The 24,780-nt window shown below is 35.5% G+C and overlaps 1 protein-coding gene across 2 annotated transcripts in view; it reads left to right on the top strand.

Moving 5' to 3' along the window:
* Positions 1-24,449, top strand: part of LOC141544041 (uncharacterized) — a 49,037-nt gene extending 24,588 nt beyond the window's left edge. For both annotated transcript variants that reach the window (XM_074269698.1, XM_074269697.1), the window contains exons 2-5: positions 6,413-6,652; positions 11,672-11,819; positions 20,173-20,384; positions 23,352-24,449. In XM_074269698.1, the coding sequence (XP_074125799.1) occupies positions 6,459-6,652; positions 11,672-11,819; positions 20,173-20,384; positions 23,352-23,430 (633 nt within the window). In that variant the 5' untranslated portion in view covers positions 6,413-6,458 and the 3' untranslated portion in view covers positions 23,431-24,449. The remainder of the gene's footprint in view (positions 1-6,412; positions 6,653-11,671; positions 11,820-20,172; positions 20,385-23,351) is intronic.
* Positions 24,450-24,780: the final 331 nt, after the last annotated feature.

Below are 24,780 nucleotides of genomic sequence, written 5' to 3'. Positions count from 1 at the left end.
TGGTTGCCATTCTCGAAGAGCTTACTTAATATAGGACTTGAATCAAGAACTTAAGATTTGCTCTAGATTCCATGATCAATCCTCCCCTCCTTTCCTACAAAGATTTTTTTTTTAGTACCTGTGCCCCACGTATAAACTTCTCCTTCTTGATATCTCTCCCAGTACTCTCATCCTTATATGTTCTGTACACAGAAGGAGCTTAGTTAGTCTTTTGAATTGAATTAAATTGAATTTTTCAATGACTCAGGATGTTTTCCTCTCCTTGAAGAATGACAGGGTAGAGGAGCTGAAATGTTTACAGTGGTCATGGTGGTTAGTCATCTTCAGGGACAAACTGGGAAGTTTTACTTGAGATCTGATTGCTTATTTGATTAAAAGATGTTGAAACTCTTGGAGGTATATCCCTGTTTTGTCCCAGGTGTAATAAACACTAATAAGTATGACTCACCTTCTTTATGCCTCCTCCTCCTTATTTTGTTCTTGTTCTCCTCTTTCTCTTCCTTTCCCTTTTTCTTCTCTTCCTTCTTATTCTTGTTCTCCTTTTCCTTATCTTTCTTCTCCTCCTCTTCTTCTCCCTCTTTTTCTTCTTCCTCCTCCTCATTCTCTCTTTCTTTCCTTTCTTCCTTTCTCTTTCTTTCCATCCCTTCCTCCTTCTCTTTCTTTCCTTCCTTCCTTCCTTTCCTTTCTCTTTCATTCCATCCCTTCCTCCCTTCCTCCTTCCCTTCCTTCCTTTCTTCCTTTCTTTCTTCCTTCCTTTTCTTCCTTCCTTCCTTCCTCCCCTCTCTCTCCCTCCCTCTCCCTCCCTTTTTCTTTCTTTCTTTCTTTCTTTCTTTCTTTCTTTCTTTCTTTCTTTCTTTCTTTCTTTCTTTCTTTCTTTCTTTCTTTCTTTCTTTCTTTCTTTCTTTCTTTCTTTCTTTCTTTCTTTCTTTCTTTCTTTCTTTCTTTCTTTCTTTCTTTCTTTCTTTCTTTCTTTCTTTCTTTCTTTCTTTCTTTCTTTCTCTCTCTCTCTCTCTCTCTCTCTCTCTCTCTCTCTTTCTTTCTTTCTTTCTTTCTTTCTTTCTTTCTTTCTCTTTCTCTCTCTCTCTCCTTCCTTCCTTCCTTCCTTCCTTCCTTCCTTCCTTCCTTCCTTCCTTCCTTCCTTCCTTCCTTCCTTCCTTCCTTCCTTCCTTCCTTCCTTCCTTCCTTCCTTCCTTCCTTCCTTCCTTCCTTCCTTCCTGTTCTTCTCCTCTTCCTTCTCCTTCTTCTCAAAAATGAAAAAGAAAGCCAGTCTCTCAAGGAACTTACAATCTAATAGTGAAATAGATCACACCAAAGGAAGCAAAGTTTGCTGGGCTTCTGAGCTGTTTTTATATGTTGGCTTTGGGAAGAAGTTTTTGCTCTAATCTCTAGCCTTTCAATCAGAGAATACTGATGTGAGAGTCCCAAATTTCAACTGCTCTCTGGGATGATGAGTTTTCTGGTGTTGAAGGGAATGAGGTGGTGGTGTGATGAATACAAATAATTATTTCTCTCAGTGGTCATGGTGATGGTGGAGTGGAATCCAAAAAATGGGGAAAGCACTGCCTATGCTAATTTATGTCTGTCCAGGATTAGCCTCTCATTGAACAGTGGACTTTCAAACATGTCCCTGGATGATACATCTATCAATCAAAGTATCAGGTTTGAATAGATCAGTGGCTGCAAGATGACTGGAGGGGAATGACAGTTACTTTGTTTTCAACTCAGTACTCCTAATGAGATTATTGCATCAATTAAAAGGAACCCTACTGGGTCTAAACATGGCTTTCATGGTGCTATAGTATCTCAAGAATTCAGTGTAAAGATACCTGCTAATCATTCTCGAGATCAAATTTTGATAGACACAGAAAAGAAAGATCTCAAGTTAGATATACTTTAATTCCCAATATAGTATTTACAGTTGATTTGAATAATTTTAAGTTGTAATTGTTCTCAGAAGTGTCATTTTGATTCAGAACCAATATGAATTGTAAAGTACCCATTTCACCAAAGCCCTTCCTTTAAAAGTCTTTTGATGAAATTAAATGAATTACATTATTAAGCGCCTACAGTATGCCATTCAGAGACATCGTGGAGTTGTTCAGAGTCAGCCTCAAATCAGGAAGAGCTGGGTTCAATTCTTCAGATGCTTGTATAATGTGGGCAAGCCTCTGACTCAGTTTTCTGTATTCAACAAATACCTTCTTAACCTCTTGAGTCTCCTTTCCCCTTTGATTGGAGGGTTAGAAGGTAGAACATTAAATTCATCCTAATATCTTCTTTTATATCCAGACTTTTTCAGATGACTCCATTTTCCAGCAGCAGCTCTGCTTGCCAGTGATTCCACAAAGAAACAAACTCCTTGCTGCTCTCCCCTTCCCCCTTTTAACCTTCCTTTAGTGTATGTGTGTGGGATTATTAGATTGTAAACTCCTGGAAAGCAGGGACTGCTGAGCTGATGGAGGAGCCAAGAAAACACAGAATGTATTCTTTTATTTTAGAAACATTTATGAATTGGTTCTGGGATACAAGGAATTCAGGGACAAGGAAATCACTTTTTCTCTCTCCCCAAACATACTTCCACAGTTTCCTTAGAGGAAAGAGGTTTTTACTTTAGGATATATATTGTTAGTGGAAACTTTCTCCTTCTGTTGAAATACTTCAGCTTCTCAATGCCCTTTCTCTCCCTGCCCTTCACTCTCAACCCCAGAACTTCCAGATTTTGTTCTTTTAGACCAGAGTTCAAATGGGACTATCAGCTCTCTTGCTCTGGATCCTAAACTCTACCAATATAAGCTACAATTCACATTAGCTGCATTGGTTGCCAGTTGAGAGAACTCCCAAGACTTTCACAGGAGTTGTTTTATAAATACATCTTCCACTACTCTCTATTTCCTAAGGTAAATTTTTTTTTTGGAATGACTGAGTGGAAGACAGTTTAGTTTTCCAAGGTTCTAGACTTCTCCTAAGCAATTTCTGCTTTCAGTATGGTCTATTCAAAATTCAGTAAGGATATCATTGTGGCACACACTGTACAATTAGCTCATTAAGCCTCATGACAACATCTTATACCTAGTTAATATGAGATTGTCTTTGAAAAGCATTGATCCATAAAGGCAGCAGCATCTGTCTGGAGTATGTTAAACATCAAAATGGAATTTTAATGCTAATAAATAACCAGAATATCTCACTTGGACAGAAGCTATTTGATTTTCTTGTTTGAGTTAAAATATCATTTTTTTAACTATCAAACTTCCACACTGGAAGGGCAATTTCAATTTTCTATATAGTCATTTTTTGGGAGGTAGGGTTATATATATGTAATCATGTAAAGCATATTACCATGTTAGTCATATTATAATTTAAAAAAAATATATTTCTGTTATGAACTTGATAGTTATCAGCAAATATGAACATTTCTGTTTTCAAAGAAATAAAGAAACTGCATATATAATTAAAATTATATGTCTTTATGTATATATAAATATATATTTAAAAGCATAATGTGCAGTCTTTAAAAGTATAATGCAACTTTAACATAGCTATAAAAACACTGTTCTTGTTGATGTCTTCTTCAGAAATTTCTTGTGAAGAACGTAATTTTTTGATAAAGGAATTTAAATTTCTCCTAAAGACATTAGGGAGCCCCTGAAGTTTGTTGAATAGTCAGGAGCCATATTTAGACTTGACCAAGCTGAGGCCATGCCATGATTCCCTGTCTTCTTGCTGGTACTGAATGCTTCCTTTGGTGCTATTTCTTTTGTCTTTTTTGGGGGGGAGCAGCTGGGGTGGGCTCTGCCTCTAAGGGCAACCAAGGAAGCTAAAACAATGCTTGCGTTGACCTGATACACTAAATAACTTTCCACAGCTCTAGTCTTGAGAATGACAGGATTGAGCCATACAAGTGACAGAAACCTGATCAATAAACTCAGAATACAGTCATTTACTCTCCTCATTTTTGGAGGCTGGTAGAATCTGAGGAAACCAAAACTGTTCACTTGCCCTCAGTGTTTCTGGCTTATTCTCCTCTAACAGTTCTCTCTCTCTCTCTCTCTCTCTCTCTCTCTCTCTCTCTCTCTCTCTCTCTCTCTCTCTCTCTCTCTCTCTCTCTCTCTCTCTGTCTCTGTCTGTCTCTGTCTCTGTCTCTGTCTCTGTCTCTCTCTCTCTGTCTCTCTGTCTCTCTCTCTCTCTCTCTCTCTCTCTCTCTCTCTCTCTCTCTCTCTCTCTCTCTCTCTCTCTCTTTATTCCCAGAAAGAGTTGTCAGTTAAATTCATGTGTAAGAAGCAAGCATCAGGAAAACAGAATAGTGCAAGTGGAATAGGCCATAATTCGGAAATGTTTTCTCAGAGCAACAAAATTCCTTTGATAATTGATTTTTTGACTGTTAAATTAGTGGTTCCTATTTGATATTTGGATATTAACAAATGCCAAGAAGTCTGTTACAGACATTGCCTATTAATGCCTGCCGGATCTCTCATTCACATTGTACCTCGATACCAAATTCTAGAATTATAAAATCATGGTTTTACAGATGGAAGGTACCTTAGATGCCCTCTAACCCTCTCATTTTAATAATTGTAATAATAATAAAGATAATAACAACAATAATAATGATAGTTAGCATCTATGCTTTAAAATTTTCAAACCTAGGTGCAGTTGCTATTATTATTCCCATTTCACAGGAAGCTGAGGTAGACAAGTTAAATGACTTGCCTAGGGTCATACAATTGATATATATTTTGACAATGAATGTGACTTCAGGTCTTCCTTGGCACAAGTCCAGTATTTTAGGAATGAGGAAACTGAAAACCAAATAAGCTTAATGATTTAGAGAAGTTTGTTGTTGTAATCATCTTTTTGAACTCAGATTCTCTGAATCCAGAGTCAGTGCTCATTCCATTTGGACTCTTGCATTAGCCATTTATCTGTCTTAACTTGTAATCATTTATTTGACACTAGCTTATTTCTTTGATCCATTTTATATCCTCCTGCAAGATCAGTGTCCTTAATGTGTAGTTCTAATCATATGACTTCACTGCCCAAAAAGCATTTTCTATTATATCAGTCAGAGAAGTTGGTTTTGGATTTTGATTCTGCTCCTTCTTATCTGTTAACTGATCTTCTGGCAGGTCAGTAAACTTAGCTGGACCTCAGCATTTAATCTAATGGAAGAAGGTCATATCAGGTCAGTGCTTCTTAAAGTGTGATCCAAGGGATCCTGAGGATCTTTGAAACTCTGAGGGCCTACAAATTCAAAATTAGTTTTAATTTCTCATATGGAAAGTATCTATAAATACAACTCACATAAACAAAATCTCTTTGGATAGCACCTCAATAATTCTTAGTAGAATAAAGATACTGAGGACAAAAGTTTGAGAAACACTGGATGATCTCTTAACCCATCTCAAATCTTTAAAGTGATGAGCAGCACATAATTTTATACTCAGGATGTTCTGTAATCTGAACTTTCTAGCCTTTATCTTCCATTGCTTTCTGACCTCCATCTGGGACTCCTTTTTGTCATTTAAATATAATTTTTTAAATTTAAAAATGTATTTATTTAATACTTCATTTCCTCAGTTACATGTAAAAATTTTAATATTCATTTTTTTTAAATGTGGCGTTTCAAATTCTGTCCTTCGCCCTCTTTGAGAAGGCAAGCAATTTGATATTGGTTATATATGTGCAGTCATGCAAAACACATTTCTGTATTAATCATGTTGTGAAAGAAAATATAGACCCTCAACCCACAAACCCATAAAAGGAAAAATAAAGGTAAAAAACTTCAATCTTCATCAGTTTTTTCTCTAGAGAGTGATAGCATTTTTTTCAAGTGTGAGATTCCTTAGCATTTTCTACAAATCCCTTGTTGTTTTTTGATTCCTTTACTTTGCTCACATCTGTTATTGCAGTAACACAGTTGAGATATGGTGGCTATGTGAATAGAGAGGAGATGGATGGGAGAATTGTTTTGAAGGTAGAAGTGACAATGACATGGACATTCGGAATGAGGAAGTATGAGGAGTGAGAAATGAAGTTGTGAACTTGGGTAACTACAAGGGTGATATTACTCTTGATAGAAATGGAAGTTTGGAAGAGAGTTAGATTTTTGGGAAAGACAAGGAATTCTCTTTTGGGCATCTTGAGTCCGAGATGATGATGGGCAATGAATTTGAAATGTTCAGTAGGCAGCTGGAGATGTAGAGCTCATGAGAGAGAGACTGGGGCTGGGTATAAAGATAATTATCATCTGCATAGAGATGATCATTAAACCCAGAACTAATGTGGTCATCAAGGGAAGAAAAATAGTCTACTGGTCAGAAAAATGTGATTTGAACATTTATTAATAAGTGAAATAGTTATTTAAAACTGCACATGAAATCATACTGAGTCTCTTGTGTAATTTACATTTCAGCCTTTTTGGTGGCCAGAGTTCCACTATATAGTCTACATTGGGAAACATGTCAATCTCTGGCTCTCCTCTGCCTTTCATCAGCACTGCCATGATAACCACAGAGAAGCTGGATCCAAGGAAGGTCGCCTTGACTACCATTGTTGAATATGTAACTAAGAGGAATGGGGCTCGGAATGTGAGCAAGGTTCAGATCCAGTGCTCCTCCTCTTATTTTCCTAAGAATTCCCCTTCACCGTTGAGGTAAGACCTGTCACCTGTAGCTGGATGACACTTGGGTGACTGGTCATTGGTTATTCCAGTCTTAAAAGGAGAGTCAGTGTCAGCGTGCTACATACAGTAAGTAAAACCCTACTCTCTAAAAACCTTTTCCCTTCAGGCCAAACGATGCTGCTACTGGGGAGATACATATCTATCTACTGTACTTTAGAACTGTTATAGAAACTTTAAATCCATTTGTTGTCACTTTTTTAAAAACATGGCTTTCAGGGACTCAGCAAAATTTCTGAAGAAGTTTAATGAAACAAACAACCACAAAAAAAGGAAATTGATAAGTTAATTTACTTCAAATATATTTTAAGTTTTTACAAAGAGTAGTATAATTTCTTTTCCTATGACGCTGGCAATTCATTTAAGTAGGTGTCACTTATAGTGTATCTGGGGGGTCTGCTGTCCAGGTACTGAGCTAGCTTTGGAATTTACCTAAATAAGATAGTAAAGATTTCTTTTTTTTTTTAAATAAAGGAGACTTGTCTTAATCAGTTAGGACAGGGCTCTTTTCCTGCAGTCTTGGTGTATAGGAAGTATAGGAAGTAAAGGAAGAAAGAAGGTGGAAAGAAGGAAGGAGTATGGAAGAAATGATGAAAGAAGGGAGGAAGAAGGAAGGAAGGTAGAAGGAGGAAGATAGACAGGAAGAAGGAAGAAAGGAGCAAGAAAGGGAGGGTAGGAGGAAGAAAGATAATTCCTGCCCTCAAGTTGCTTACGATCTAATAATGGGGGAAGATGAAACATAAAAAGCTGAAGGGAAGGATTGGGGGAAGGAAGAAGAGAAGATATCTAATGGGAGTTGTGAGATAAGGCGATGTCTCCTTATCTTCCTTAAATGTCCATGGCCCTACCCTCCAATCTGAGAGGCTGAGAGAAGTGATGAGAGGTGGGTTACTAAAGCTGATGAGATCTTACAGGAAAGTAAGGTTTTCCCAGTAATAAGATTCCTGGGACAGGGAGAAAGAATCAGAGAAGTCCCAAAGTGAGAGATGAGGATACAGATGCATTGAAGGTACTTTTAGTAAGATTGCCATGTAAGACATGGGGTTTGGAATAAAATAAGGTTGCCATTATAGAATAAGGCGTTTAAAAAAACACATTGTAAACTAGATGTAGAAGATGGAACAAAATTGAGAATACAAGAATATAAGTGGTATTATATGGGGTCTGATTCAGATCCCTACACCAGTGTTCCCTCTAAATTTATCAAGTTATGAGGAGTGCTGTAAAGAAACTGCCAGCTTTACAGACAAAAATCCTGAGTTCAAGTCTTAAATATGTCCCTATTTATTGTAGGATTAGAGGCTTTCTAACTTTTCTTTCATCTCTAAATCTATGATCCTATAAAATGTGACCTGAATTAAAATGTGGCCTCAGACACCTATTAGCTGGATCATTTAACCCTGTCCGCTTCAATTCTCCATCTGTAAAATGATCGGGAAAAGGAAATTACAAACTACTCCAGTATCTGTGCCAAGAAAACCCCAAATGGGGATAGGAATAGTCAGATATGACTGAAAAAAAAAAGATTAAACAACATTAACAATAGAATGTAAATAATCCTTAAATAAGAAACTATTAAGACTGATCAACTGTGAACATATTTAAGCATTGTAATCAAATATAAACCATCATTTGGCTCTGGAGAGTGAACTCCTTCCTATCATGAAGTCATCTCTATCTTTCAGTTCATCCATCCACTGGGAATATGATTTTTCCTTTTCCCAGTAACTAATTCCTCCTCCCTTTATAGGGGCATGGCTTTGTTTTAAAACCTCAGCTTGCTAAAAATAAAATACATTTGAAAAAAAATCTGGCAACCAGGAGTGGGAAAAAGAAAGTAAACATTTCCTGTATTTTATACACTTACATATTGACTCTTATTTGTCTGGTTTGCATCTCAGCAGGCAACTGGTCCCCAAGTATTATTCTCTTTCTCTATCAAACTCTAAAATATCATTTAAATATGTGGTTTGAACCCCCAAGCCAGTTTTTTGCTGGCAAGAGGCCAAATTGGGTTTATAAAATCTCAGTAATTTAAATCTACTCCCCAATTACATTGATTCAGACTCTTTGCCCAGTCTCACTGCTTAGATTCATGTAAATGGAACTGGCACAGATTCAAATAGCTATTCTAATTGTCACATACTGAGAAAGAAATCTAAAACAGTACCTAGAAAAAGGATAACTGTTCCAAATGTGGCTCTGCCATCTGCAGCTAAAAGGGCAGAGGGGTAAAAGAAAGAATAACTGGTTTTCATTTATCATCCTTTTCATTAGGAAATAGGAAAAGCAAGTAAGTAACTGAGGTGGGCGAAAAGGAAGGGGATCCCTGGTTCCAAGAGAGCACAAGAAGAGAATTTTCAAGTCTCCAAACCTCCAAATAAAACAAACTTCATTCTGCATCTCCAATGAACATCCTTTGATCATTAGGGAGAAGTGAACTGGTCAGCTCATGGCAACACAAAAGTTCAATATAATGACTGCTAATATTCAATATAATATTCAATATAATGACTGCTCAATGGTATTCTGGCTCCAATCTGCTGCATTCTCCACTCTTTTCCAGGCCAAGTCTTTTGCAATTTCAATACCTAACCCTCTTCATCTGCCCCACTAACTTTACTTTCACTGGGGCTTCTTGTTTGCCCCAGGTCCTTCTCCAGCTGCAATCTCTCCATTCTTCCTCAGCCTCCCTTAGGCTGAGAGGGCTGGTTTCTGAGCCATATTGTTGTCCTCCCTTCCTTTGGTATGACTGAGTAAGGGGATGCTGGGAATTTCTGTCGACATGTGATGACACCTCCATTCCTCCTACCTGCTTATCTTATCCTCTTGCATTGTGTTGGCGAAAAACCTTTTCAATTTCATGTAATTAAAAGGATCTATTTTAAAAGGAAGCTTTTCTTTTTTAAAATTAAAGCTTTTTATTTTCAAATTATATATACATGGATAATTTTCAACATTCACCTTTACAAAATCTTGGGTTCTAAATTTTTTTCATACCCTTTCCCGCACCCCTTCCCCTAGATGCAACTAATCCAATATATATTAAACAAGTGCAATTCTTCTATTCATGTTTCCACAAATACGCTGCATAAGAAAAATTAGATCAAAAAGGAAAAAAATGAGAAAAATGCAAGCAAACAACAACAAAAAGAGTGAAAATGTTATGTTGGGATTCACATTCAGTTCTCACAGTCCTCGTCTGAATCATCTCACTGTTGAAGAGAGCCACATCCATCAGAATTGATTGGCATATAATCTTCTTGTTTCCTTGTACAATGATCTGCTGGTCCTGCTCATTTCACTCAGCATCAGTTCATGTAAGTCTCTCCAGGCCTCTCTGAAATCATTCTATTCATCATTTCTTATAGAATGATAATATTCCATAACATTCATATTGTTCGGCCATTCTCCAGTTGATGGGCACCCACTCAGTTTCCAGTTTCTGGCCACTACAAAGAGGGCTGCCATAAACATTCTTGCACATACAGGTTCTTTGCCCTTCTTTAAGATCTCTTTGGGATACAAACCCAGTACTAACACTGCTGGATCAAAGGGTATGCACAGTTTGACAACTTTTTGAGCATAGTTCCAGATTGCTCTCCAGAATGACCGGATGTTTTCACAGTTCTACCAACAATGCCATCAGTGTCCCAGCTTTCCCACATACTCTCCAACATTTGTCATCTTTCTGTCATCTTAGCCAATCTGACAGGTATGTAGTGGTACCTCAGAGTTGTCTTAATAGTGATTTAGAGCACCTAAAAAAAGGAAGCTTTCTTTAAGCTAGTAGTAATTACTCAACTTAAAATTGTTGCTCATGATGATGACCTGAAACATGATTGGTAACTTTAGAGTAAAACAGTTGAAGGGTAGATGTTATGCTTTATTAGATGTGATATTAAGGAAATTTTGTCTTTAAGGTCTTTGAGGGAAAAAAGTTAACACTGTGTATTCTAGCAGCTATTCTTATATGGTAATTCAATTTAAAAAATCTCGTTAAGTGATTGCTTCGTGGAAGACAATAAATATTCAAAGAAAAAAACAGTTCTTGCCCCAGGGACTTTATATTTTGAAGGTGAGAATGAGGTAAGAGATTGGAAATTACCTATGCAGAAGTAAGTGCAAAGTAAAATAAATTTAGGATGGGGGAAAAGGGCTACTAAATAGGCCTCCAGTAGAAGGTATCACCTGAGCTAAGTTTTGAAATCACTATTTTTTTTCTGAGGCAATTGGGGTTAAGTGACTTTTCCAGGGTCACACAGCTAGGAAGTGTTAAATGTCTGAGACCACATTTAAACTCGGGTCTTCCTGACTTCAGGCTCTATCCACTTCACCACCTAGCTGCCCCTACCTAATTTTTAAAAAAAATCACTATTTTCTCCTCCTTCCTTCCCTCTCTCCCTCCTTCTTTGGGAAGAAAGTAAGACACAGTACAATATTAAGTATTTACTTATCCTGCAATCCTAGTTTACTTTCAGAGGAAGTTCAATCCACAGTGTGGATAGCAACTTTGGAAAACTATGTAGCATTTGATGAAAGTGGGGATTTGAAGAGTGGGGATAATTGTTTAAGTATGATTTGTTTACTTTCTGCCTTTTCAATGAACTTTTGTAAATCTTTCTTTTTCCTGCATTTTCTGAAAGGTGGAATAAAGGTTGTCCATTACTCATTATGTACTATTGTTTTGGATGCTTAAATGGGAGTTGAGGTGGCTTTGACTTTTATTTATGGGAGATAGGCATGAGCTATATTTGAACTATACTCTGAAATATCTCAGAGAGTTTTCTGGGCTGGGGGAAAACAAACCAAAGCAAAATGATTATTTTGGGGGGATAGTGTTCTTGAATGGACCCATTCTATATTAATTTAATTAATTAGAATGACTCATTCCTTAACCAGGTTAAATAATGGTGGACTGTGTGTGTTCTTTACAAGACTGTTCTGGATTATAATTTATGCTTAGAATTCACAATTTGTTTTTCCTTACAGATTTTCACAGAGTGAAATTAATGAAAAAATGAGCACACTTGCTTCAGCTTCAAAAAACCACATAGAGTTAGATAATAAAATGAAAGAACACATTTTGCCTAAAATTCAACCATTGCTTCAAGTGACAGCACCTATAAAGAAGGAGCAGGTAACTATATAGTGAGATGAACCTCTCTTTCAAATAATGACTTATACTATATACTACATGTATCAAGAGAATATATTTAGTATTTAAATCACATAAAGATTTGTATTTAAACACCATTAAAGCTGTTGGGTAGAGTGTATGGAAAACTCTTTGTATAAAATTCTTAACTTAAAACAACAGAAAATTAACAAGTTTCCTACATCAAATTTTTTTTAACAACAACAAAAAAAATTAGCAATTGGCAAAAAAAATTGATAGCCTCAGAATTTGGTGGAGTTTGAAAGAAATGGTTTTGCAATAAGTTACTATCCTGCTGTCATTCTTCTTTATTTTAATGTTTTATGGATTATTGTATGGGTGAATAAAATGAATGCTTATTTAGAGTTTCAAAGAAAAAATAAGTTCTAAGGTCATTCTTTTTAGGCTTACTTGAAAACATCCTTAATACAACTCAAGTAGCAGGGCCAGATAAGATTGTAGTTTCTTTTGCTTGGTCTCTATGTTTTGCAAGCTTTTTCTTCCAGTAGCTTGGAAATTGTGAATATTTAGTATGATAATGTTAATTAAAATATTTAGTTTTTATGACTTCTTTTAGATCTAGGAACTAGTCTAAATACTTCATTTGTATTTCTAGATGAACCAGCTCCTGCCTACATTTTCTAGTGGCTCACTGTATGTTTAATCTTGACTCCATTTTTTGTCTCCTTGCAAAATTCTGATTCAGAATAGCTTTACAAACTCCCTCTTCCAATATCATGCCCCTAATCTCTATGATGTGAAAGGAATAACTGTATTAACCTTGGAAAGTTGTTTGCTTGTTTGTTTAAGGAAAGAGCAGTGTCTGTCTAAAATTGCTAAGAGGATAAGTTTTCTGAATTTTCTCCTATTTAATTTCCCAATCATATCCTAGATTATCAACAGAACTAATATTACTGGACGTTTCCTTGGCTATTTCATTATTTTTCAAAAAAATATTGTTAAAATTAATCTCTTTTTTAAAAAAAGATTGTCTTTTACATTTCCTAGCTGTGTGATCCTGGGCAAATCATTTAACCCAATTGTCTTAGCAAAAAAAATTGTCTAAAATTAATCTCTTGATCAATAACATTCAGTCAACTGGCTTATATTATTAATAAAGCAATATTGTGCTTCAGATTTGAATTACATAATTTTATTCTAATTAAATCATTTTGACATAAGATTAGCCTTTATGTGTTTAAAGAAAATTAGAAGATCAACAGTAAATGTAAAGTGGTATTGTAACAAACAGAACTAGAGGGCTAACACTGCATACAAACTTCTAAAACTCTTTTGGCCTAGCATATTCAGCACCTTCCAAATTTAAGTAAAATATTTTATTCAAAAGAATTCTAAATATATCCATTGTGGTTTCAACAGTATGTTAAGTAGCCCTTTTACTAGCATCCAGAAAAGGTACTATTGCTTGAGTAAATAATTTGATGCAACTTGTATTTAATAAAAATAATATTTAACAAAAAACATGATTTTAAAATACTTTGCATTCCTATGTATCAATTCTCCATTTTTAAATGTCTATATCTTTTGGTCTTTGGTTTACTTAGACAATCAAGTTCACAAAACATTCTTGCAAATTGAAGTTTGTTTACTTTTAAGTCGGTTACAAATCTTTCTCTTTTCATAGAAGTAATTCCTAAAAGCCAGATAAATCTAAATAGCTAATTGTTCCTGAAAATCCACTGATAATCCCAGTTTCAATCTATCTTTTTACTGATAAGTGAAACAAGTTCAATCCCCCCCCCCCTGTTTCTCTTTCCTCTTTTAAATTATAAACTTATCACTCTCCAGGGATCCAGTGAGATCCATTTTGTACTTTTCAGAATCTAGATAGTTTCCTCTGTAAATTCAATATTCCCTTATTTTCTTTAAAATATCCAGTACAAGGTTTGATAGGATTTTTGTAACTTCCAAATCAAGAGTTGGACTTTTCAGTTCTTAACATTTCTTATATAATGGTTTTACAATAAGAGCATACATTTTTAAATATTAATTTTGACGTCCTAAATTGTATTCAAATTAAACTTTAAAGATAAAAACTTACTTTTGCAGTTTCCAAACATATTATCCTAATGTCAAATATGGTGACAACTTGAAAATTGAGCTCAACAGCAGCAGTCTATATGTAATATTTTGATAGTGCACTTTTACATTTCTGAGCTCTATCTTCATGATCTCTCACAAAAGAACCTACAGGCCTATTAGCTCTTTCTAAATATCCTACAGATTCCACCAATTCTTTCTGTAGAGAAAGAGGCTGTTACTTTGGTTCAGAGGGATGACACTCTGAGTGGCTTTTGGCAAAGATCTCCTTTAGTAGAAATCTATTGACATGCACTAGGGAGTCCAAGGACAGGATCCCTCACTAGAGCTCCTTCATGGTCATCAACTGTCATGATGAAATTAAGGTAAATTGAAGTAGAATTTTGAGCATATTATCTTTATTAGCAAGGTAGTCATTTATCAATAAACAGAGGCAATTGTTCCTCAGCAGCCAAAAACTCGATGGGATCTTTTATGGTGATTAATAAAATGACCAAACAAAACCTCAAGTAATATAGGTATTGGTTAGACTGACTACAATTGGGTTCTGTCATCTCAACTCTTCCTTTACTTCATTGGGAGATGGGCTCAATTGTTACGTGACAGGATTTGTCTGCAGGGAATGGAAATTGCAAAAGCAATAGTTTAATAAATTGATGAGATTAGTCTTTAGATAAAATTCTCCAGAATCTGGGCAGTTAGTAAAGTTACAAATGTGGAAGTACAAGTCACAAAAACAGAATGGTGACCCAAGTGACCTGAAGGGGAAGGAATTTAGACTCACACAGAGAAGGAAAATGTGAAATCCACAGCTCTAAACAAATAGAATTAAAAATCAACTTTTAATTTTACATTTGACTGTTTACAAAATTTTTTGTTTAACTTTAAAATTGTAAAAATTAACCATGATTTATCCTTGGAATTTGAAACAAATTCTTCTGGGACACCTATGAGCCTTAAGATATCTCTTTGTAGCCTGTCTTCAAGCCCAATCACATTGGTTTGTATAGATTTGATGAATTCTCACTTTTTTTGAAGCTTCTCTTCCAAAGTTTCTTCCACTTTAGTTTGATTCCAAATTTGTTATTTTTCTCCCTCAGAGCCTCTATTTCTTCAGAGAAATTGTCTATTGTATATTACATTTTTCCTATTTTGCAATTTGCATTTTGCAAATTATATATTGAGTTCTTATTTCTGATCAAAATCCATTCCTAGGTTTTTTTTCTTTTTTAAGATTTAATTTGTCTTTTAAACCATTTATAGAGTTTCTTGAAATTGTTCCATGTTATCCAGGAATTCTGCAGAATTTTTCTTCTTTTTTTAATCCTAATACTTTGGATTCTCTTTGTTTTGCTCACTATTTATTTTGTCCTTATGAACTTTTATGCTGCTTTATCTGTTTAGAAAGTAAGTTTCAAGCAGAACCAGGGATGTATTCTACACAGTAGCAGCAGAAATGTGAATGATCAGCTGTGAAAGACTTGGTTTTTCTCAGTAGTTCAATGATCCAAAGCAATCCCAACAGATTTTGGACAGAAAATCTACATCCAGAAAAAGAACTGGGGAGACAATGTAAATCAATACATTTTATGTTAACTTCTTTTTTTCTGTTTTTTTCCCTCTCCCATGTTTTTTTCCTTTTATTATGATTTTTCTCTTCCAATATGATTCATAAAGTAATGTGTATTAAAAATAAATTTAAAAAACAACAACAACAACAAAAACCCCAACAAAAAAAGAAAGTAGGTTTCAACTTAGCCATTTTCTTGGAACTTTTGGTTGAGGACTTTCTTTTTATTCTCATTCATTTGCCTTTGGATTCTCTTCTCATGCTTTGATCTTTCCCCCTTCCTTAAAGAACAATTATGTCTAGTTACAAATTCTCTCCTTCCCTTCCTCTTCCATTCATTGAGAAGGAAATATGATAGCTATTATAAATAAATAAATAAATAAATAGATAATCAAATAAATAAATAAATAAACTTATCTCCGCAATTGCCATCTTGCCAAAAAAAAAAAAAAAAAAAAAAGCAAGAAAAATTAAAAACCAAACACGTTTCATTCTGCACTCATTAGTTTACTCTCTGGAGGTGAATAGTATTTTTTGTCATGAGTCCTTTGGAATTGTCTTGGAACATTGTATTGATAAAAATAGCTAAATCTTTCACAGTTGGTTGTTGTTACAGTACTGTTTCTTTATGCCTTCTAAGGAAGCTTAATCCTCCAGGGATGGACTGTTGGGCAATCTTAGCCTGTTTCCTTAGCCCTTTCCCTCACCTTGAGATTGCTCACATCTCTTGGAATTGCAGGGCAGGAAGAGTCTCCCCATAGCTACTCTTCTCCTATCCATCCCTGAATCCAGTTGCCTACTGAGGGGGCCAGGTAGGAAGCAAAACAATATTATTCACATTTCTTGGGTGAATTCATATTAGCTAATTAAAATCTTCCAGTGAGATGTAACTGGTAGGACTCTGTGAGACTGCTTGCACTTCATATATCTAAACATTCAAGAGACTTGTGGTGGATTGGGATACACTGACTTGGAGCTTTGAGGATTTCTCTGAAATTATTCCATGAAGTGGTTTTTTTTTTTTTTTTTTTTTTTTTTTTTTTTTTTTTTTTTTTTACATTTTGTTGTAATCTATATTATCTTGTAGATTCAATTTTAGTTACTCTATTTTCAGTACATTTCATGAAGTTTTTGGGTCATTGAAAGCTGCTAAAAACAACTGCTCTGTCATCTTATCAGCCACAAGGTCTCTCCTCAAGTAAATAATAAGTTTATAAAATGGGATGTGACCTGATTCCTCTTCTGATACTCCTTCCTGGGTTTGAAGTCATGAGATATTCTTTCAGATGCTAATGGGCTATGTTACTGTGGGCAAGCCATTAATCTCTATGAGCCTCTGTCTTCTAATTTGCAAAATTGAGATTTCTGGTATTTCTTTCATAGGGTTGTTTTGAAGGATCTAAGGAGATATCATATTTGAAACTCTTTGTAAACCTTCAAGTGTCATGTAAATATTACCACTATTCCTTCTGCCTTCTTCTCCCTTCTTCCCACTCCTCTACTGGTTTTTTTTTTTCTATGAGGGAGATTTATAATAAATATCTTACTAGGTTGTGCTTAAATAGTGGACTTTAAGTATTTATTAATCATTAATTCACTAATCATTTTTGAAAATGCTAGTCACTGGGAATACAAAAACTAAAAATTATCATACTGTCTCCAATCTCAAAAATATTACTATCATATCATTGGTAACAGATAATATTGATGGGTAATGAAGTGGACAGTGGAAATTTTATCACTCCCATTTTACAGATGAAAAAAATGAAGCTCAAAGAGAATAATGATTTGCCTAGAGTCACACAGCTGTTAAATGTAGAGCTAGAATTTGAAAACAGGTCTCTCACAATTTCAAATTCAATATTCTTTCTGTTTTACCAGTGTTGACTCTGAAAAAAAATCCCTCTCCTCATTTCTTGTCCTCTTCTTCAATAAAATCTAGAGATGATCATCACTAGCCATCACAGAGCAATAGGGGCAGCTAGGAATAGAATACTGATCATGGTGTCCCTTTTCAGCATGAATGCTGAATATTCAAATGAATAAGGTCCAAATTTCAGCATGAATGTTTAAATGCAGTCTCATACTGTTTAATGATGAGCAAGTTAATCCCAATTACCTCCAATCTGTCCTCCCACACACACAAAAAAAATCAGAAACTGATTAATCTTTTAATTGATTAGTAAGGACTTATTGAGTGCCTTCTCTTCTTCTTCTCAGCACTCCCTACAAATAATTCACACATCCCTCTCTAAAGTTCTATGAGATACATAAGTGGGAGATTCTGGGATGGCCAGGTACCTTGCTAGGAATTATGAATACACATATCCAACACAGATGGAAAACTTTTTGGAAAGCACATGTAACATGTAATACACACATGAAGAACGAAGCCTGGGACTCTCTAATAGAAGATTGCCATGCATGGGGGAAAAGGGATAGAAGTAAACACAGCAATGCATCAGGATAAGTCTTTTTCCTCTTCTCTTTTTTGTCTTAAACTTATGATCTGCTAATAACAATAGTCTAGTGGAAATTCTATTACTTCTGTAGGGGTGGTGATAATTTCTAATTTTTTGGATTTCTGATCTCCCCCTGCTTATTATACTTCCCCTGGTCCCCCTTCCCCAGTAGATACTGCTTGAGTACTGATTTAACCATATTTATCCTTGTCCCCCTGCCCCTATTTTTTAAAATAATCTTATACACAAATGGAGATTAGCATGCTAATTCTTTTCTCTAGTCATGATATAGAATAGCAAGAAAAGAGATTGTAGGAGAAAGGGGGAAGGAGAGAACAGTAACAGCTTTTTACAGTTAAGACACCTGGGGAGTGGGTAGGAGATAGTTAATGATTTGGTTTCCTCTCTGGCTTAGGGAGGGAGAGGAAAGGGGGGAGGGGGAGGCAGAGGCTCTTCATAGAAGCAGTTAACTTCAGCATCCTACTGCCTCCTCATCCTCAGCCACTACACTAAACACATTGCCTTCCTCAGGAGGCAATCAGATGTTCACAGTGGTTTCTCAGACCAAAAGAACAGACCCCGAACCAATGTCTCTTCATATGTTTCCAGGATGGGGGGCACACCAGTCTGTCTCCTATTCATTATCCTTTTGGAGTCTTTCTCTCAGAATTCTTCAGAATAATCTTAGATAGAAGCCCTCCCATAAATCCCTGTTCCAAAGCATCTGGTGGATTGCTGGTGGATTCTGGGGTGACTGTATTATAAGGCAGGGCTACAAAAACAAGTCAGTCCCTGCCCTCAGTGCTTATATTTTTCTGAGGGTTTATATGTTTATAGATAAAAAGATCAAAGGCACAAAATTAATCTATAGTCATGAAGAGGTTCACTAACAACTGAAGGAATTAGGAAAGGGCTCTGGCGTTGTCTTGAGCTGGTTCTTGGAGTGAGCTGGGGTAGGTGTCCCCACTTCCACTGAACTGAAGACATCTCCCACAGCTGTGGCTCGGTACCTGACAGACTACCAGCCATCCTGGGGACTCAGAGTTGAAGACAGAACTGTTACCCCAGGGGCAACCAAATACCATAAGGCATAGAGCAGTGGCCCAGGAGTCAGGAGGACTTGAGTACAAGTGTGATCCCAAACTCCTTGGGCACTTCACTTAACCTCAGTTGCCTCATCCCCCCTCCCAAATGCATAGAAATGTTACCCCATTGAGCAAGAGCAAGATAGCTCTTATTATCCTCTGAGACTTTCAAGTATCACAGAGAAATTATTCAACAGATAAAAATCTCATTTGTACATTGCTTTTCAATAAGATTGACCATGTTTAAGGTGACCTCTGCCTGTCTATTTCCAAACCTTGTCTATCAAGCAATGGGGATTTTGAATGACAACTAATTACCTTTAGGCAGAGATGCGGGGAGGGATAATTTATTTTTAAAAATAGAAAAATCAAAGAAGACTTGCTTAATAGCTGGTACAAATATGAGTTTCATAACAGCTGGATACAAAGGCCAATGTTTATAATAAAAAGAAGACTCATGATGGGCTATATTTATGGGCAATCTATTTTCTATCTGATGAAATATGCATGACATTTTCTCAGGAAAGCTTGGGAGAAATCCCCAGAGAAGTAAGCATGTGGGCCATTTTTCAGGTTCAGACTTGCTGCTTGTCACAAAAGATGTTTTTCAGCCTTGGTTTTTGCAGCTTACCAATTGACAGTGGCAACTATGACTAAGAACGTGAGTAGGATTAGAAATGATAGGATCAAAAAAGGCTTGCTAACCAAAATGGTTAACCTTGCCTGGATGTCTCAAGCTTGTTTTATCTAGTTGAGCTGACTGCATTATAACAGGTAAAATGACAAATGTGAGAGAGAAATGTCTGGATTTCTGAGATCCCTACTATAATCCACATGAAGACTTTTGTTTTGATATTTTAAAAACATTTTAAAATCATAGATCTAAATAATGATTTATTTACTCTCATAATTCCAAATTGTTTTCTAGAAAAGTTGCATGGATTCAGGGATCCACCGAAAAAGCATAGGTGTGCTTGTTTAAATTGGTTCCCAAGGGCAACAAAGAGATTTTGGGAATGTTTGTCAGATGACATTTGAAACAATGACATTGAGTTGTAAGGCACAGTTCTTCCCTCTTATTAAAAATAAACATCAAATAAACCTGTTTGTTTTTTATTTTAAGATCTACTTGCCTCTCCCAATTTGCTTCTTTTTAGAATGCCAAGAAGAAGAGACTGAAATCCAAGCCATACGAGGCTCTGCTCCATGATTTTCGACAAAATATAAAGACTATTAAAAGTCTCATGAATCCAGAGAGCAACTCCCACAATGTGGTGGAGAATGAACACAAAGATGTAGATTGTCGAAAAAGAATTAGGCATGAACAGGTTCATTTATTCTCATCTTTTCCTGAAGCAAGCTGTGAAAGGTAACAGAAAAGAGAAAAATCCAGTCATATATTTGTCATTAAAGAGACAGTATGGTTTTCTGTGGAGGTATCAAATTCAAGGACAAACAAGGCCCACCAAACCCTTCAGAAGATTCTTGTGGGTGCATATTTCCAACTTTAAACATTTAATCTTACCGATTTTGTTAAATGTTTCCCAATTACATTTTAATCTGTTTTGGTTCTGTTCCATAAAGAGTCTCCAATGAACATTTGGGGTGGATTCTCCAACTTTGTACATCTCATGGTTTTTCTGAGCTAATTCAATTCTGCTTTGCTCACAGAGCACAGACCTACTCTGATGAGGGCATACTATATTGGGCAGTCCTGTGCCAGCATCTCCCATGTATCCAATTCTAAAGTTCTTAATCGAGTCCTTGTATTGCTTTTTCTGACCTCCATGTAAGATTTGCTCTGAGTTCTCCATAACTTGCAGGGAAAGAGCTGTTCTGCTATGGGAGGGAATTTGTCAGTTCCCAATAGGACTGAAATCATGAGTCTACTCTCTATTCCTAAATGTAAGCTATTATATTTATCACAGAACATCCCTCTAAACACCCGGGCTCAATAACTTCCTGTTCCCCAAATCTTTATTTTTCATAATGTAGTATCTCAGAATTTTAGAGACTTTGGAAATCCAGACATAAGGTCTGTGGGCCACAAGTGTTATCTAAACCAAATTTCAATGTAACTGAGAAATATTTAACAAAATAAATAAAAATACAATATAATAAATAATGGCTCTATCATTTTCTAAATCAACAGGTGATTCTCAGAGATCTTATGTAATGGATTAGCGGCCCCCATTTCTACTTGAGTTTAACACCACTGATCTGGCCCAATCTCCTCATTTTACAAATGACTGAAAAATCAAATGGCTTATAACTGCATAGCTAATAGGGGCCAGAGATGGATTTCATACAGATTGAAACCAATGAAGCTCTTTAGCTAAACATGGTCTTAGGAACGTATTTTTCTTTCTTAGAGTAACTCAACCAAAGATGGGAAAAAAAAAAACAAAACAAAAAATATTTTCTAAGCACCTACTTTATGCCAGTCATTGTGCTGGACTGCAGAGGTAGAAATACAAAGGATGAAATGATCCTTATCCAGAAGTTTATTTTAATGGGGAAGCTAAATATGCATAAGTATTTACATAATGATTATAAAGAGGAAAAATGAAGAAAATTGAGAATAGTTGGGGGAGGGGGAGAGGGATCAGTAGTTTCCCTATAGAAGGTTGTTTTTGAGCTAGTTTTTTCCCCTTAGGAAAATTTTAAAGTGTAATTTATTTTTGAATTTCTTTTTAAATTTTGAGTTCCAAATTCTCCCCCTTTTCAAAACTAATTTCTCCCCTATCCATTGAAAAAGGCAAACAATATGTTACCCATTATATATGTGAAATCATGCAAAACTTATTTCCATAGCATGTTTTTTTAAAAAGCAAGAAAAAAATTTTAAGAGTATGCTTTAATCTCCACTTGGAGTCTATTAGTTCTCTTTCTGGAGGTAGGTAGCATTTTTCATGGAGCTGTTTTGAAGGAAAAGAGAAATTTAGGAGTGAAGATGGAGTGCATTCATTTCAGGTATGGAATGAGGGACTGTTGGTTTAAAAATACAGAGACTCAAACTGACCATGAAAACAATGTAGGTAACAGTTCTGAAATTTATATAGAATATACTCCCAAGAGTCCATTAGTGTTGACTGGTATGCCCAACAGTTAGGGTGAGCTTGTAATTGAAAGTTTTGGTCCTGTGTTGGAATAAGTTCTGATAAGTGATTGGCTGTGGTCCTTAATGGTTAAAAATTTAAATAAGTTGGTGCCTAGGTAACTACTGGAAATCCAACATGGCATTGAAAAGTCAAGAGACTTAGATTATTGTAGGTACCTTTAGTGATATGTGACAATTTCACTAAGGTCACCCTTCAAGGAAATAAATTAACACTTTGAAGTTTTAGTAATAATATCACATCGAGTCAAATCTAGTTACAGTGAACGTAAAAGGAATGTCAACATTGCTTTATTGTCTTGTCATGTCATCTTATTGAAAACTGGTTCTCACTACCTTTTCAGTCTTACTTCACATTCTTGGGTGAGTGCATCTCACATACACTGTTATAACCAAATTAGACTGCTAATTTTCCTCCACATTCATAGAAGTCTTCCCCTTTTCCTGGGATGGATTTTTTCCTATTTCCACTTTTAAGAATCCTTTTCTTCAAAGATCAGCTCAGCATCCCTTCATCTGTGAAGCCCTTCTCTGGTTCCTTCCAGCTGAAACCACTAGGACAGTTTGCCTGCATTTCTCCTTTATTCCCATTCTTCCTTAACTTGTATTCCACTTATCCGTGTCCATTCTAATCCTCCCAGTGGATTGTAAACTCCTTGAGGGCATTTTTATAAAACACTATCACAGTACCTTGGGCACCAGTACTGTTTGTGGTTGTCAAGCAAGTGAGCCATTGGCAAAAGCACAGAAATATTTTGCTTGTAGTAAAATTTTACTGGAAAGGAATTTGACTTTTAATCCTAAAACTGAATCTGGAGGACCCTGCAAGTCTGTCACGTCCAATTCCATTCCATCACTCCATGATTAATGGCATCTCTTATGCTCTTTTCTACTAGTTTATAGAGTTCCTTGTTCCATGGATACATGGAAGTATTTTTTTTCCAATTCGTTTCTCCAATATATTAATGTATAGTTGATGAAAAGTTATCTTCATAATAAATATATAGAGAGGCACATCATGATTTCTCCTTTTTTTTTTTTTTAGAACATTAAGAATTCAGATAAATAATTTCTGAATATTTACAACTTTGGTTTATGAACATGGACGAATTGGGCCAATGAAGAATCTGCTATTTCTTAAACACCTTACTGAGTCAATTGATGAACCTTTTAAAGTTGTGTTGTGTCCATATTTGATCCTTTTTTTTTTCTTCCCAGGGCAGAAGAAATCAAGCTGTTGGTCACTGGAAATAGTTACCCAAAACATAAGACAAAACTTACTGCAGAGCAAGACTAAAGGCTTACTTTTGTGGGAAGCTACTGAATGTATTATTTTTTTCATAGGCTGTTTTCATGTTTTCTTTCTGTTGGAATTTAGAAACTATTTTAGCCACATTATTTTCAAAATTAGATTGTGTCTTCATGAGAAGATATGTAGATAAGATGGAATGCAAACCTAAATAATCAATGTCCCTCATTGCATTGGGTACTTTTGCAATCTCCCTTTCTTATATATGTGAGCTTTGACTATTTATAAGGTGGTATAATCATCATTCATTATTCATGTTGCCAGGGTCACAATCAAATATTGAACATGTTATGGAGGCAGATTAAAAACAGAATAATTTTCATAACTATTTTAGCATGTTTGCCAGACAACCTATATATGTTAGTTAAGAAAAGTTAGTGACAACTGAAAATTTTCCCCTCTGCACAGTAATGGACAGACTTGGTTAGCTGCCTCAAAAGCTGGAAGGAATCTTAAAGACCATTGCTTCCTTGAGTGGTTGTGTGGGGCTTAATTGAGATGTTTTTCTGCAAAATGAGAGAATTGTATTCTATGGTCTCGAAGACCCTTTATATAGATATAGCTTTAATTCTGTGATCCTATCATGATATTTAAAGCACTTCACAGACTTTATAAGTCATCATATAAATGTCAATTATTAGTCAGATCCATCTGTGCAATTTTATAGGTAAGTAAACTGAGACCCAGAAAGAAAACACATCTTGCTAAACGACCCACAGTTAATAGTTGGAAAGGCCAGCACTTGAACCTAAGTTTCCTGTTATCTTTTATCTCCAAATCCTAGGGTCTTTTCATTATTCTATGCTTTACCCATTAGGACAAAGGGTCATTTGGAGAAACTAGAAGTACTTTCTGAGGAAACCTTGTTTCTAGACAAAAAAAAAAAAAAAACAAACAACAAAAAAAACCAAAAGGCAACATGTAAAAGGAGAAAGAACTTTGGAATGAGGATCCAGAGACCTGAATTTAAGTTCTAGTTTTGTTTAATCTTGGACAGGTCTTTTTACTATTCTGAAGTCAATTTCTTTAATTATAAAATGAGAATTTTGAACCATATATAATATCTAAGGATTTTTTTTTTGCGGGGGGAGGAATTAAAAAATCTGTGATACTATGCAAAATCACAGAAAACAGTAGGTCATTAGTGTAACAGGTAATTTATTGGCAAAAGAATCTGTAGAAAAACATTGCTAGTGATTTATGTAGAATTTTGTGTTGGATCTAATGTGTAAAGTGTAAATGAGAACAGAGAAACACAAATACGTTCTCTTTGTGAATCTGGACAAATAAATAATTTAACCTCTGTTTGCTTTAGTTTCTTCATCTATAAAATGGGGA

This window comes from Sminthopsis crassicaudata, chromosome 5 (assembly GCF_048593235.1).
Source record: "Sminthopsis crassicaudata isolate SCR6 chromosome 5, ASM4859323v1, whole genome shotgun sequence".
Lineage (NCBI taxonomy): Eukaryota > Metazoa > Chordata > Mammalia > Dasyuromorphia > Dasyuridae > Sminthopsis > Sminthopsis crassicaudata.
Note: the sequence above shows the minus strand (reverse complement) of the source record. Positions and strands in the feature narration are given on the sequence as shown.